Source organism: Gadus morhua, chromosome 21, assembly GCF_902167405.1.
Source record: "Gadus morhua chromosome 21, gadMor3.0, whole genome shotgun sequence".
Lineage (NCBI taxonomy): Eukaryota > Metazoa > Chordata > Actinopteri > Gadiformes > Gadidae > Gadus > Gadus morhua.
Window position 1 is genome coordinate 20,578,058 of NC_044068.1, and position 13,337 is coordinate 20,591,394.

General features: G+C 43.4%; 3 protein-coding genes across 3 annotated transcripts; 1 reads left to right on the forward strand and 2 right to left on the reverse strand.

Moving 5' to 3' along the window:
- Positions 1 to 2,921: 2,921 nt before the first annotated feature.
- LOC115534582 (gap junction Cx32.2 protein-like) lies at positions 2,922 to 4,391 on the reverse strand. Its single transcript, XM_030345665.1, has 2 exons — positions 4,235 to 4,391; positions 2,922 to 3,895 (listed from the first exon to the last, which is right to left on the reverse strand). The coding sequence occupies exon 2, from the start codon at positions 3,855 to 3,857 to the stop codon at positions 3,021 to 3,023; it is 837 nt and encodes a 278-aa protein (XP_030201525.1). The 5' UTR covers positions 3,858 to 3,895; positions 4,235 to 4,391; the 3' UTR covers positions 2,922 to 3,020.
- Positions 4,392 to 7,095: 2,704 nt separating this feature from the next.
- Positions 7,096 to 9,229, forward strand: LOC115534584 (gap junction Cx32.2 protein). Its single transcript, XM_030345667.1, has 2 exons — positions 7,096 to 7,236; positions 7,741 to 9,229. The coding sequence occupies exon 2, from the start codon at positions 7,753 to 7,755 to the stop codon at positions 8,524 to 8,526; it is 774 nt and encodes a 257-aa protein (XP_030201527.1). The 5' UTR covers positions 7,096 to 7,236; positions 7,741 to 7,752; the 3' UTR covers positions 8,527 to 9,229.
- Positions 9,230 to 9,820: 591 nt separating this feature from the next.
- Positions 9,821 to 12,681, reverse strand: gja12.1 (gap junction protein, alpha 12.1). The gene is made up of 3 exons (XM_030345669.1): positions 12,553 to 12,681; positions 11,694 to 11,827; positions 9,821 to 11,578 (listed from the first exon to the last, which is right to left on the reverse strand). The coding sequence occupies exons 2-3, from the start codon at positions 11,820 to 11,822 to the stop codon at positions 10,961 to 10,963; spliced, it is 747 nt and encodes a 248-aa protein (XP_030201529.1). The 5' UTR covers positions 11,823 to 11,827; positions 12,553 to 12,681; the 3' UTR covers positions 9,821 to 10,960.
- Positions 12,682 to 13,337: the final 656 nt, after the last annotated feature.

Below are 13,337 nucleotides of genomic sequence, written 5' to 3' on the forward strand. Positions count from 1 at the left end.
TTTTAAAAAGAAACCAAAGATGTGGGGTTAACTGTGGTGTGGACCCCTGATAAGGTGATAAGTGTTGAATCTACTGGCTAAACAAAAATAAAGCAGGCCTCGTCCATGACTAATAGTCAGCCTCCCTGCCTGTTGAAGTCATGTGACAGTTTGGACCGGTGGAGCTGTGTTGAAGGTCAGACCTGAGTGCCCAGAGGGTCAGAACTGACGGCCCATCAGGGGGTCAGACCTGACGGCCCATCAGAGGGTCAGACCTGACGGCCCTTGGGGGCTCAGACCTGAGGGTCCTCAGAGGGTACAGTGGACCTCCAGCCGGGTCTCTGTCTTTCCGTGGGCCCGGGGAAAAGACTTCCAGCTGGGTCTGTCTGTCTGTACGTGGGCCCGGGGACAGACTTCCAGCCGGTTATGGCTGTGTGTCCGTTGGCCCGGGGACAGACTTCCAGCCGGGTCTGTCTGTGTATGTTGGCCCGGGGACAGACTTCCAGCCGGGTCTGGCTGTCTGTACGTGGGCCCGGGGACAAACTTCCAGCCGGTCATGGCTGTCTGTTGTCATCGCTGAGTCAATGGCGCCCCCTGGGGACACAAAGCACGTTTACACATTAGAATTATTTATTATTTACTTTAAAGAATTACAACATTCTGAAAATGCTGGTGAACATATGTTATCTATCTATCTATCTATCTATCTATCTGTCTGTCTGTCTGTCTGTCTGTCTGTCTGTCTGTCTGTCTGTCTGTCTGTCTGTCTGTCTGTCTGTCTGTCTGTCTGTCTCTATTTTCCACAATTTACCAGCTCTCATATATTACTCTATCTATCCATCTATCTTATATGTATGTATCTATTTATAGATAGATTGAAAAAACGGTGTGATTAAAAGTGATCTTTATAGTGAGATAATGTTTGTGTGAGAATTAAATATAATTCAAATAAAGACTAGAATTACAGTTTTTCTCAGTTTCTTTGGTACATTTCTCAGATCAGAATTGAAATTTGCAAAACAATAAGTGCATTTCTCAAAACAATTTGTACAAATAGCAAAACACCATGGATTTCATGCAAAAGCCAGTCTCTTGCTCAAAATCCTTAGTTTGTTCCTCAAAAGTAAATATCTGTGTCAATGAACATGTCAGTGCCATCACAATGACAAGTCCTTGTGTCATTGTGTACGGATAAGACAGTCAAATTGCTTAGTCATGTTGTCAATATAACAGTGTACTGGAGGGATGTTCTGATGTAAACTATGGCTAAAGTTTTGAAGACAATTATTGTATATTGTAAGTTACACCTTAGTGTATGTGGGAGATTGATTGCAAGAGACTTGACAAGATTCACATTTACACTTTGACTGTTTGTACTGTAATTTGTTGTCCTGAATTTACCAATTCAGGACAGATTTAGAAAAAAAGTCCAATGGAAATGTCTAGAAATATGCTTGACATATTACGACAACCTGTTCAACCATTTTGCATGTAAAGACCTATGCAATGAACTAATGCCTAAATGTTGTGGGGGTGAGACTATTCAATAGAGACCCATTACAATACTTTTTGATCAACATGACATAAGGAATTGATAATGTAGCAAAGGGTAGAGAATTGTACATAATCATTCACATGAATGTACCAAAGCATTTGCAACTTGTTCAAAGAAATGAGAAAATGCTTTTTTGGTGTGCACAAGTGACACAATGATGTGAAGATTGAACAGGTAGTTTTGAGAATATCAATTCTGATCTGAGAAATGTACCAAAGCGACTGAGAATTTTTTTAGAAATGTAATGTTTATTATAGGAACTATTTTTATAGCACAACTGTGTGGTAGTAATAATTATAATAATAAAATGATAATAATAAGAATTATAATAATGACAATGCATTACATTTTTTTGGCATCTTTCACAATCGTATTTGAATAAAACATACATAAATAGCTATAATAATCTCCAGCAAAGTCAATGCATCTCTCCAGCTGTTGAAGTGGGATCATGACTTGATTCCTCCTGGTGGAGGTCCATGGCCCCTAGGAGGTCCATGGGGTGAGCCTGGTGGAGGTCCATGGGGCCGTGGGGGCCCCTGGGGGGGGGGTGAGCCTGGTGGAGGTCCATGGGGACGTGGGGGCCCCTAGAGGGGGGTTGAGCCTGGTGCAGGTCCATGGGGCCATGGGGGCCCCTAGAGGGGGGGGGGGTGAGCCTAGTGGAGGTCCATGGGGCCGTGGGGGCCCCTAGAGGGCGGGGGGGGACACAGGGCCTTATGGTGTGGTCCTCAATCCTCCTCAATTCCTCAGAGCCACGCCCCCTTTTTGTCTTCATCTTTCTGAGAGCAGACCGAGAGCAGTGATGACGCTCTCAACTAAATTGCTGCCAGGGATTTATTTTCTTTGTATTTGTACCACGTTTTTAATGTTTAAATGCTCTTACACACTTACACAATTACATTGCTACTTTATTCACTCATTTATTAATTTCATGGATTTGCTGTGCGTGCAATACAATGTAAAGTCATGTTGTTGTTTTTCGGGATGGTTTGCTAAAGAAGCTAATGTAGCTAACAATAAACCACGACTAGCCAATTTCATGACACAATCACAAAGACAAACAGGAACGTTACAAATGCTCCGAGACTGGAAATGACGTCAAAAGTGCAACTCGGAAGGTTGGCGTCCGAGGATTCAGGAACACACCGTCAGGTCAGCATGGGGGCGGGTAGGGCGGGGCCTAAGGTCAGCATGGGGGCGGGTAGGGCGGGGCCTCAGGTCAGCATGGGGGCGGGTAGGGCGGGGCCTCAGGTCAGCATGGGGGCGGGGTGGGGCGGGGCCTCAGGTCAGCATGGGGGCGGGGTAGGGCAGGGCCTCAGGTCAGCATGGGGGCGTGGTGGGGCGGGGCCTCAGGTCAGCATGGGGGCGGGGTGGGGCGGGGCCTCAGGTCAGCATGGGGGGCGGGGCGGGGCCTCACGTCAGCATGGGGTCGGGGTAGGGCGGGGCCTCAGGTCAGCAGAGGGGCGGGGTGGGGCGGGGCCTCAGGTCAGCATGGGTTCGGGGTAGGGCGGGGCCTCAGGTCAGCATGGGGGTGGGATGGGGCTTGAGCTGGCCAAACAGGACCGCTCAGCTTCAGATCTTTTCCCGACAGGTAATGTTCTTGGTTGGTCAGGGCTGCTCTCTTCTTCTTCTGTCCTTGTCTCTTCCTGGCACAGAGCAGGTACAGGATCTCCAGCAGGTTGAGGAAGACGGACACGCCTGCCACCACCAGCATGAACACCACGAAGATGGACTTCTCGGTGGGCCGCGAGATGAAGCACTCTACCCCGATTCTGGGCGGGCAGGGATCCTCCCGGCAGTGGAAGTAGGGCACCATGAAGGGGGAGTCGTAGAGGTAGAACTGGCCCACCACAAAGCCCACCTCCAGCAGAATCTTCACCACCAGCTGGGCTAGGTAGCTGCGCAAGAGGATGCCTTTGATCACAATCTTGCCTCGGTCGTCTGTGTATTTGGGTTTCCTTAAGGCGTCCGCGGCCCCTTTGTCGTGGCCTTGGAGCCGCTCCCGCAGCCTCCTTTCCCGGTGGATGACGTGCACGGCGTGGCCCAGGTACACCAGGGTGGGGGTGGACACCAGCAGGATCTGCAGCACCCAGTAGCGGATGTAGGAGACGGGGAACATCCAGTTGTAGCAGGCAAGGGTGCAGCCTGGCTCCTCGTTGTTGCAGAAGAAGTGTGACTGCTCGTCCCCCCACACCTCGTCGGCCGCCACGCCCAGCACCAGGATCCGGAACACCAGGAGGACACTCATCCAGATCTTCCCCACCACCGTTGAGTGGGCCTGGACCTTGTCCAGGAGCTCTGAGAGGCTGGACCAGTCCCCCATGACCCAACAGAAGGCTTAACAGAAACCTGGAGAGGAACCTTTGTTTGGATGGGACAAACAACATCATAATGTGTAAAATGGTTCTTTAAATGTCTGACTTTTAAAACTGAAAAAACGTTTAAAACACAGCACTTCCTTGTCTGAAACGTCAGCCCGCTGTTTGCGGGCATGGCTGCCGGAGTACTACATGAATAGCTTTAATTCCTAAAGCATTTCTGTTTGTATGAAAGCATCAGCCTAGCCATGTTGAGTGTCTATCCATAATTTCCTAACAAACTAAGATATAAGTGCAAAAAGACTGGAGAAGTTTTTGAGGAAATAATACACATTTTATTTCAATTGTTAGTTTTTGTAGAATCAAAGAAAAATGGACTCACCAGGCGGGCTTTCAGTTACCGCTAAATCAAAGATAGAGGAGCTGAACTGAAGAGCGTGACAAAGGGAAGACTTAAATATTTGAACTAAAAGGGTTTGGTCAGACTCCCTTTTGACTGACGCATGCACTTACACTTCCCTCTACTCTTAACACTTCTCCTTTTTTCACCCAAAGGCCTGGGAAACCAAACCAATCCATAACCATCGATCACTCCCATTTGCACGGTCATTCTTTCCACACACGCTTGAGAAAATATGCATATCAAACTTCAACTTCCACCGAACTATTTCTGAATTCACTCTGTGGCCCTGCTTCCTGCTACATACAAGGGACTTTTCTTGCCCTATTATAACACAAGTAATTGCAAGTAATTGCATTTATGTAGGTAGTAAGTAAGAAAATTAACTTAATCCCAAAAGTTAACTCAAAAGTATAAGGAGAGATAAAAGAGAGACATTTATATCCCCTCTTCCCTGTTTTAGTGATATTGTGTTCAGCAGCTACACATCTGGCTGAAACAATACTGCCGAAACCAGGACATTCCCTTTATGGACAATTTGATCACATTATTAAATAGACCCCAGGTTTTTAGAAGAGACGGACTCCACCCATCACAGGTAGGCTCACGTCATTTATCAACAAATATCGAACTGACCCTACTCTCTTACAGATCATGACAGCCACCGACCATCCCTCACAAAAACAATACAAGCATCTATCTTCCTATTGATGTCATAATCACACACAGGAATAACTCTATACAGGCTTGTACAGTATATTTTAACCCTGCAAATCGAATTCAAATCCCTCTGAAAAATATCCAGTCATCCGCCAGAAACTGCTCCCCCTCTCTAATGAACTTCTGTCTTTTAAATGTGCGTTCCATGAACAATAAGTCTGTTATAAGTATATAACAGATATGCTGACCCCGTACGCAGCCTTAGATCCGCGGGCGAGGCCCTCCTTACTGTTCCAAGGTTGAGGCTCAAGACTATACGTGTTCGGGCGACGGGCCTTCTCCACCAGGGCCCCTCGGCTTTGAAACGTCCTGCCTGCGGAGATAAGGCTTGCTAAATCAGTTACCTCTTTTAAATGACTTCTTAAAACACATTTTTATAGGCTTGCTTTTATGTGACGCCGTCTTTTTATTCTCTTCCTAAATATCTTATGTCAAAGCACTTTGTAAACCATTGTTTTTAAAGGTGCAATATAAATAAAGCTATTATTTGTATTATTATATATATATACTGAATATATAAATTGGGGGGGGGGGGGGGGGGGTCCGGAGGGATTGTTGACGGGGGGGGGGGGGGAGGGAAGCGATTGTTGACGGGGGGGAGGGATAAAGAAAAAAAAAAAAGTAAGATAAAAAAAATTGTTTTTTTTTTTTTGGTCATGGGCCCCCCCTCTGCCTTGGGCCCCCCCACAACTGTCCCCTTTGTCCCCGCAGTCCGACGGCCCTGGCTGAATATGTGCCATTGTATCAGTACCACATAGATACATTCAGAGAATTACCAGGTATCTGTTTGATGGGGTTCTGTATGTGTAGTACTATAGTTGAGTGTTTTGAGTAATGCCATCCAAAATATGTATTACATGTATTTGGTTTTGTTACGGAGCATCTTGGAGATGGATGGAGCTGCACAGCATTGAATTTATTTACATTGATGAGGATGGATTCAACCTCGGCAAAACAAGACGACGGGGTCGTAACATAATTGGCCAAAGGGCAATTGTGCAAGTCCCGGGGCAGCGCGGGGGAAATATCTCATTGTGTGCGGCCATAAGCCTTCAAGGCCTACTGCACCATCAAGCAAAACTAGGTAACTTCAATACCGAACATATAATTACATTTTTGGATGCACTTCACGATGCAGCTGTACAGGACAGACCAGAGCAGCCCAGGTTTGTTGTGTGGGATAATGTTTGTTTCCATCGGGCTGCTCTGATCCGCAACTGGTTCACCAACCATCATCAATTTGAAATCCTATACTTGCCCCCTTACACACCATTTCTTAACCCCATAGAAGAATTTTTTTCGGCTTGGAGATGGCACGTATATGACCGCCAACCTCATGCTCGCATGCCTCTTCTGCAGGCAATGGAACAGGCCTGCAGAGACATCGACTTAGGGTGAATCGATGGATGGATTCGGCACACAAGGCAATATTTTCCCCGATGCTTAGCGGGAGAAAACATTGCTTGTGATGTTGATGAGATCCTATGGCCAGACCCCAACAGAGGGCAGGATCCATAAGCCCACCCACGCACAATTGCCATGTTTTTCTGTGTTTACAGTACAGTAGGGTTTATTTTTGCTCAAACTATTTACTGCACTGTAATGTACAGTACTGCAATGTACAGTATTTAGTATTTGATCTTTTGGTTGTGGTGAAAACGTGCCCTCAGTGGAACTGAATATGTATAGTAATTGTAACAAAATGTCAAAATGTGATAATAGTTCATGTATATCTTGAGTTCAACCGTTCAAACTCCGCTTGGCTGTGCCATCAATAACCCTTTCTGTCTGGGACAATATGGGGAGTGCGTGTGTGTCTTTCTGTGTGTGTGTGTGTGTGTGTGTGTGTGTGTGTGTGTGTGTGTCCTTTATTTATTTGTGGATTTGTGTATCCTTTATTTATTTGTGTATTTGTGTGTCTATATGTCTGTTGGTGTGCATATGTGTGTGTGTGTCAGTGATGGGTGACGTGACATCACCCCTTACTCTGACCCTTGACATGAGGTGAATTTCATTTGATTCATCAATACACTCCCAAACATTCCAGCAATAGTCATAAGGGTGGAGGAACGAGAAGATGGAGGAGAGTGAAATGGGTGTATATGACATCTCCATGACGATTAGCATGAGCTGTCGTGTTCGCGACATTTAGGGAGGAACTAAAGAAGGGAGCATTTTCTCTGAGATATAAAGAGGAAGAGAGAACCAAGACGATTTTACTTGTGAAATAAGAATTGGTTCCAAGTAAATGCGATCAACTTGAGGTAGGAATGCTTTCTTACTTACTATTTGTCTTAGACATAAAGCAACATGTGCTAGCTTATATAAACAATCCCAGCTAACTGAAATGCTTTTAATTTTGGACATGTGGACTTTATTTTAATGTAATCATTAACATTGTAAGGGTGTCATTATCTGACCGGAACAATTCAGGGAATTTCTATTCTTTCTTTTTAACTGGTTTCAATATTATTATCTTTTAGAGTCCATTACAAACATAAACACGATTTAAAACCATTCACTATTGTTTGTATCAGGGGAATAAAAACAATAGAATAAAGTTGAAGTTTTCAACACATATTTTCAAGAACACGCAACACATTTAGTTATTAGTCATAATGACCTAGAATTAAATAAGTCCATTCCATTCAACATTTCTCATATTGCAGATGAATGGTTGCATTAAATTGGAATCAGTCGTTTTGTTGGGTAACTTTGGGGACAAAGACAATCTGCCATGACTTCAAAGGTTCCTCTTGATTCTCCAGGCACAGATCACCATGGGGGACTGGTCTTTCCTGGCCTCCTTGCTGAAGAAGGTGCAGTCTCACTCCACGGTGGTGGGGAAGGTATGGATGAGCGTCCTCTTCCTCTTCCGGCTCTTCATCCTGGCCGCTGGTTTAGACAGCGTCTGGGGAGATGAACAGGCCAGCATGAACTGCAACACTAACTCTCCTGGCTGCAAGAACGCCTGCTACGACCACGCCTTCCCCCTGTCCCACCGGCGCTTCTGGGTCCTGCAGATCCTCTTTGTGTCTCTGCCCACACTCATCTACCTGGGTCACGTCCTGCTGGTCATCCGCAAGGAGGACAAGCTGAGAAGGAAGCTGGGTGAGAAGTTCAACAAGAAGGGCCTGCCCAGGACGCCAAAGTACTCTGACGAACACGGCGCGGTCCAGATCAAGGGTTCTCTGCTGTTCAGCTACATGAGCCAGCTGGTTGTGAAGATCATTCTTGAGGTGGCCTTCATGGTGGGCCAGTACTACATCTACGGCTTCATCTTCATGCCCACTAAGATCCTGTATGGCGAGTACCCCTGCAGGCAGATCGTGGCGTGCTTCATACCGCGGCCCACAGAGAAGAGCATCTTCATCGTGTTCATGCTGGTGGTGTCCGGGATTTCTTTGGTGCTTACCGTGGTAGAGCTGATCTACTTGACGTGTTTGTCACTGGGAGCCAGGAAGAGAAGGGCCTCCACCTCCACCACCTCCACAGAGATATACAACCTGAGTCCAGTGAAACACCGGACCAAGGCAGAATCCACAATGTGCTAGCTCCCATGCAGGGAAAACTACATTATATACTAATAAATGGAAAGTTATTTAAATCATTCAAAATTTACATTGTAAGGATTTCTATGTCCATAGTTTATGAAAAAGACGAAAAACGTTACACTTCAAATACCTAAACGATTGAGCTTGGGAGTGGCCTAGTGGTGGCGTGCAGCGCCTGGTGTTGGTGATGAGGTGTATATGCCTGCCAGGAATGGTCAACCACCAGGTGGACTCCCACTCCCACTGTTTCTACGTTTTTTAGGTTGGAGACTCAAACCTACAAACTTAACCTGTCACTCAAACTGTTTATTGACGTTAGATATGAGCAGATTATACTTTTAATCCTATTTGTACTACACTTAATGTAGTACAAATAGTAGTAATAATAATTGTGCCCCAAAGCCTACTCTTAGGAATTTACAGAGATTGTTGTTTATATATCGATACATTTTTTATATATGTTTTTAATGAATGGATGAATAGTTCTAGATGTCACTGTTTCATCGTATTTGTATTTGTTCATGAGTAACAAAACACGTGAAACAGTGTCATCGCTACCAACCCGCTTGACCACACTGTTGGATAGACAGACAGGAGAAAACCGCAGCCATTTCACGTTGATCAGCTTTGTCTATCACGTGATTGCTGGAATTTATTTGTTGAAACTACGTGGTGAGATATAATAAAGAAAATATCAAAACTATACAAACAGTTTCAATCAATTGTATGAAAAAAATCGATGTTCAAAATTTAAAGTAGGCCTATTCAAGGGTGTGTATCCTTAAACCTCATATTTTGCTATGATTCGCAAAGATAAAACACAGAAATACCTACCCAAAGAAAATAATTGATAATTCAAGAAAAATAGATTAAAAAGATTATATTGAGCACTTAGCTATAGCATTTCTACATAAAACCTATAGTAGGCTAGGCTACCTTATACATGGTAGGTATATACTAGGCTTATAACATCCTTAAAAAAACATTTAAGGATGTTATAAGCCCAAAAAATAACTCCCAAAAACGTTTAGGGGGGTGTTATTTCTTGCTAGAAAATGTGGGGCCATAGGCCTACCGACATTCAGACCCGCCCCATATATAAACCAAAGTCACATTTTGGAAGGAAGTAGGCCGTCAACAAAGTTTCCATGTAGTATAGTGTTCTCAAGGTAAGGACGACTTACAACTAAGGACGACATACAATGTGTCAGGTCATACACTGATTCCTGGGATTTATTTGTTGAAACTACGTGGTGAGATATAATAACGAAAATATCAAAAACAATGCAAACGGTTTCACTCAATTGTATTGTTTTATTAACATTTTTCGATGTTCAACATTTAGTAAGTGGGCGTTTCCTTTAACCTCATATTTTGCTATGATTCCGAAGATAAAACACAAAGAAAATAATTGATTCGATGACAAGTAAAATATATAAAACATAACATTTGATGTTACGGTTGTTGGGCGACGTCATTGAACAAGAAAGCAGAAATGTCTCCAAAATGCGCCACAGAAGAGACTCGGCCCAAAGAGTCGTGGCATTAACTCATTCCCTCACGGACCCCGTCCAGAGGCCAATAAAGGACTTACACAGGAAACTAATCTGGAATAAGAACGACTGGGAAATGATAAGAAAATAAATAGGATTGGTAGTAGAACATAACATTATTGATGGATAGAGATCTTGCATCATACTTGATCATACTTCATCAGTGGTAGCCTCTAAAGGTCTCTGACAAGGTAAACTAAAGTGCTTAATGCATAGATATTATTATTTAAATAGATTAAAAAATAATATTGAGCATTTAGTAGCAATTATACTAGAATCTATAGTAATACATGGTAGTATACTAGACTTATAACATCCTTAAAAAACCCTTTAAGGATGTTATAAGCCCAAAAAAGTAACACCAAAAAACGTATTTCTTGCTACAAAATGTGGTGCCATATCGACCTTCAGACCCGCCTCTTATATTAAACAAAGTCACGTTTTAGAAGGTATCATCAAAGTTTCCATGTAGTATAAACGTATAGTGTTCTCAAGGTTTGTGTACTTAATATGAGTATCAAATAACCAAGTTTCTCTATGACCTGACATTGTATGTCGACTCGTCCTTAGTTACAGTACTTAGTTGTGTAGCATTGTATTCTAGCTATCGTTGTTGTGTATGGGGAGTGGATCCACCTAACAATTGTAAGTGCTTGGCACTTGGTTCCATAAACATCCTTACGGTACCGACAGAGATATATTGTGGTTTCTCCTTCTCTGACAAATGTACTTATTGTAAGTCTCTTTGGATAAAAGCTGTCTGCTAAACGCCCTTATTGTAAATGTATTGACCTGCCCGTTGCAATGTGTTGTAAGGTGTGAGGACCTCCCAGCTGGTGGAGCTGCCCTCTACGGGTCCATCCATGATCCTCACATTAGAATTAGGTGGTCCGGGGCACCTGCTTCATCTCCAGGACAGCCGAGTGGCTGGGCATGGTAAAGGGGGCCACGTGCCGTCTCTTGGAGCACCTGCCTCTGCACAGCAGGTAGAAGACCTCCAGAACGTTGAGCAGCAGGGCCACGCAGGACACCCCCAGCATGAAGATGATGAAGATGGTCTTCTCGGTCGGCCGGGACATGTAGCACTCCACAGTGAAGGGACAGGGTGCTCTGGAGCACACCACTCTGGGGTCCATGACGAAGCCGTACAGATAGTACTGCCCTACGATGAACGCCACCTCCAGAAGGATCCGGAAGAAGATGGTGGCCAGGTAGCTGCCCAGAAGGTCCCCTTTGATCTTGACGTGACCTTTGTCGTCCGAGTATTTTGGGTTCTTGGTCGGCTCGCTGCTGGTCTGCATACGCTCCCTCAGCTTTTTCTCCTTGTGGATAACGTGGAGGACGTGAGCGAGGTACACCAGCGTGGGGCTCGACACGAAGATGATCTGCAGCACCCAGAAGCGGATGTGGGAGATGGGGAAGGCGTGGTCGTAGCACACGTTCTTGCAGCCTGGCTGCTTGGTGTTACAGATCATTTGGGATTGCTCATCACCCCACACCTGTGATTTAGGACAGATGTTTTAATGCGTACCCCATAGCATCACATCTCTGTCAATGTATTAAGAATGAAGATAGTCAAAATCATTTTAAACCACAACAGCAACAACCATTGACCTTTTCTGCTCCGGCCCCGAGGACCATGATCCGGAAAATGAAGAGCACTGTGAGCCAGACCTTCCCGATGACCGTGGAGTGGGACTGGACCTTGTCAAGGAGAGACGCTAGGAAACTCCACTCACCCATGCTCTCTGAAAAATAAGGCATTCCGTTCATTAATGCATCCATTAGTGGTGTTTTTCGATGGAACAGAATGATTGTGAATGGATGTTCTGTAGTGCTGGACTGGACAACAATGTTTCAATTTAGTCAGTTAAAAATAAAATACGTTGTGCTTACTATTGAATATAAATTAAATGATACACTTTGCAAAGGGCCAAATACAGAAAGCTAATTTGAAAAGACAAGCAATTCCATCCGCAGAATTCCATTTAATTAAGATTAATAACCAAGATATTTTCGTAGATGACACTTTATAAAAACCCTAGTTATGTATTATTATTATTTCCTAATTGAATAACCAAGCAACATGAATCACACAATTCCAAAGCTTATACCCTACACACCTAAAACAATTATTCAAATCCAGGATTGCGTTACTTTTAATCAGACTGATACATGAGAATACTGTGATATAAGATATGCAACAAAAAAAAGGAAAATTACTACCTTAGGCAATAATTCAATTTTAAACTTTTTACTTCCAAACATATTTCAATAAATACAAAATTTGTAATCGGCATTTGCACTTGTCTAAGAGAATCCTTTAACTAATACAAGGAAATACCCTCCAGGACAGGAGGAGCAAACAGCTCTTCAGTGTCAAGTCTAGAATCACTAGCTCATGTAGAAACATGCTTGGATGTATTAAGATACTATTCCGTGATTAAGGCAAAAATAACCGACAAACACTAACCTTATTTTTTAAGTCCGGTGGTGAAATGACCGCAAGCTCCTGGCCGTGAAGCTGCAGATGCTGTATGTCCTACAGCCCACTGAACTTTAACTTTAGAGTTTCACAATACTGTTACGTTGTCATGGGATCTAGAAATGATAAATCTGGAGCAAATACATTTGAGGGCTAAGCCCTGATGATTGTGAAGGTTAATGTTTGACAGAGAAAATGATAGGGTGCGCACGTCCTTTAGTAAATTACTGGTTAGTAGAATATTTGGTAGGTCATAAAAATATGAGTTGTTCAGTAGATGTATGATGAGATAAACATTGATCACATTGCAACTCAAAAAGGTTCATTTAGTCTATCTTGATAAATTAACTTGTATGTTCATGTAAACAGACTACCGTAGTATTCATTCATTCATTCATGAAGAAGACTGCAGGAAGTAGTCGAAACATGTCAGGTACAAACAAATGAATACTAGTCTGTTTATATGAACGTACAAGCTAGTTGATCACATTGCAATTTCTTGTTAAATGTGGAAAAATAAAAATAATGTTTTAATTATTTATTCATTTGTTTTGAAGTATTCTCTCTCTCTCACTCTGTAATATTTATTTATATTCTAGGTTTCCTTTAATTCATCATTAGATTATGTTCCTTGTTAAATAAATGTATGCATGGATCAATAAAGTACTACTTACTACCTTCATAATATGTTTGTGCACAGTCATCTGTCTGACGAAGGATGAGTCACACATAGAGATTATATTCGACACTATATCAAACTACTTGTAGTTCTG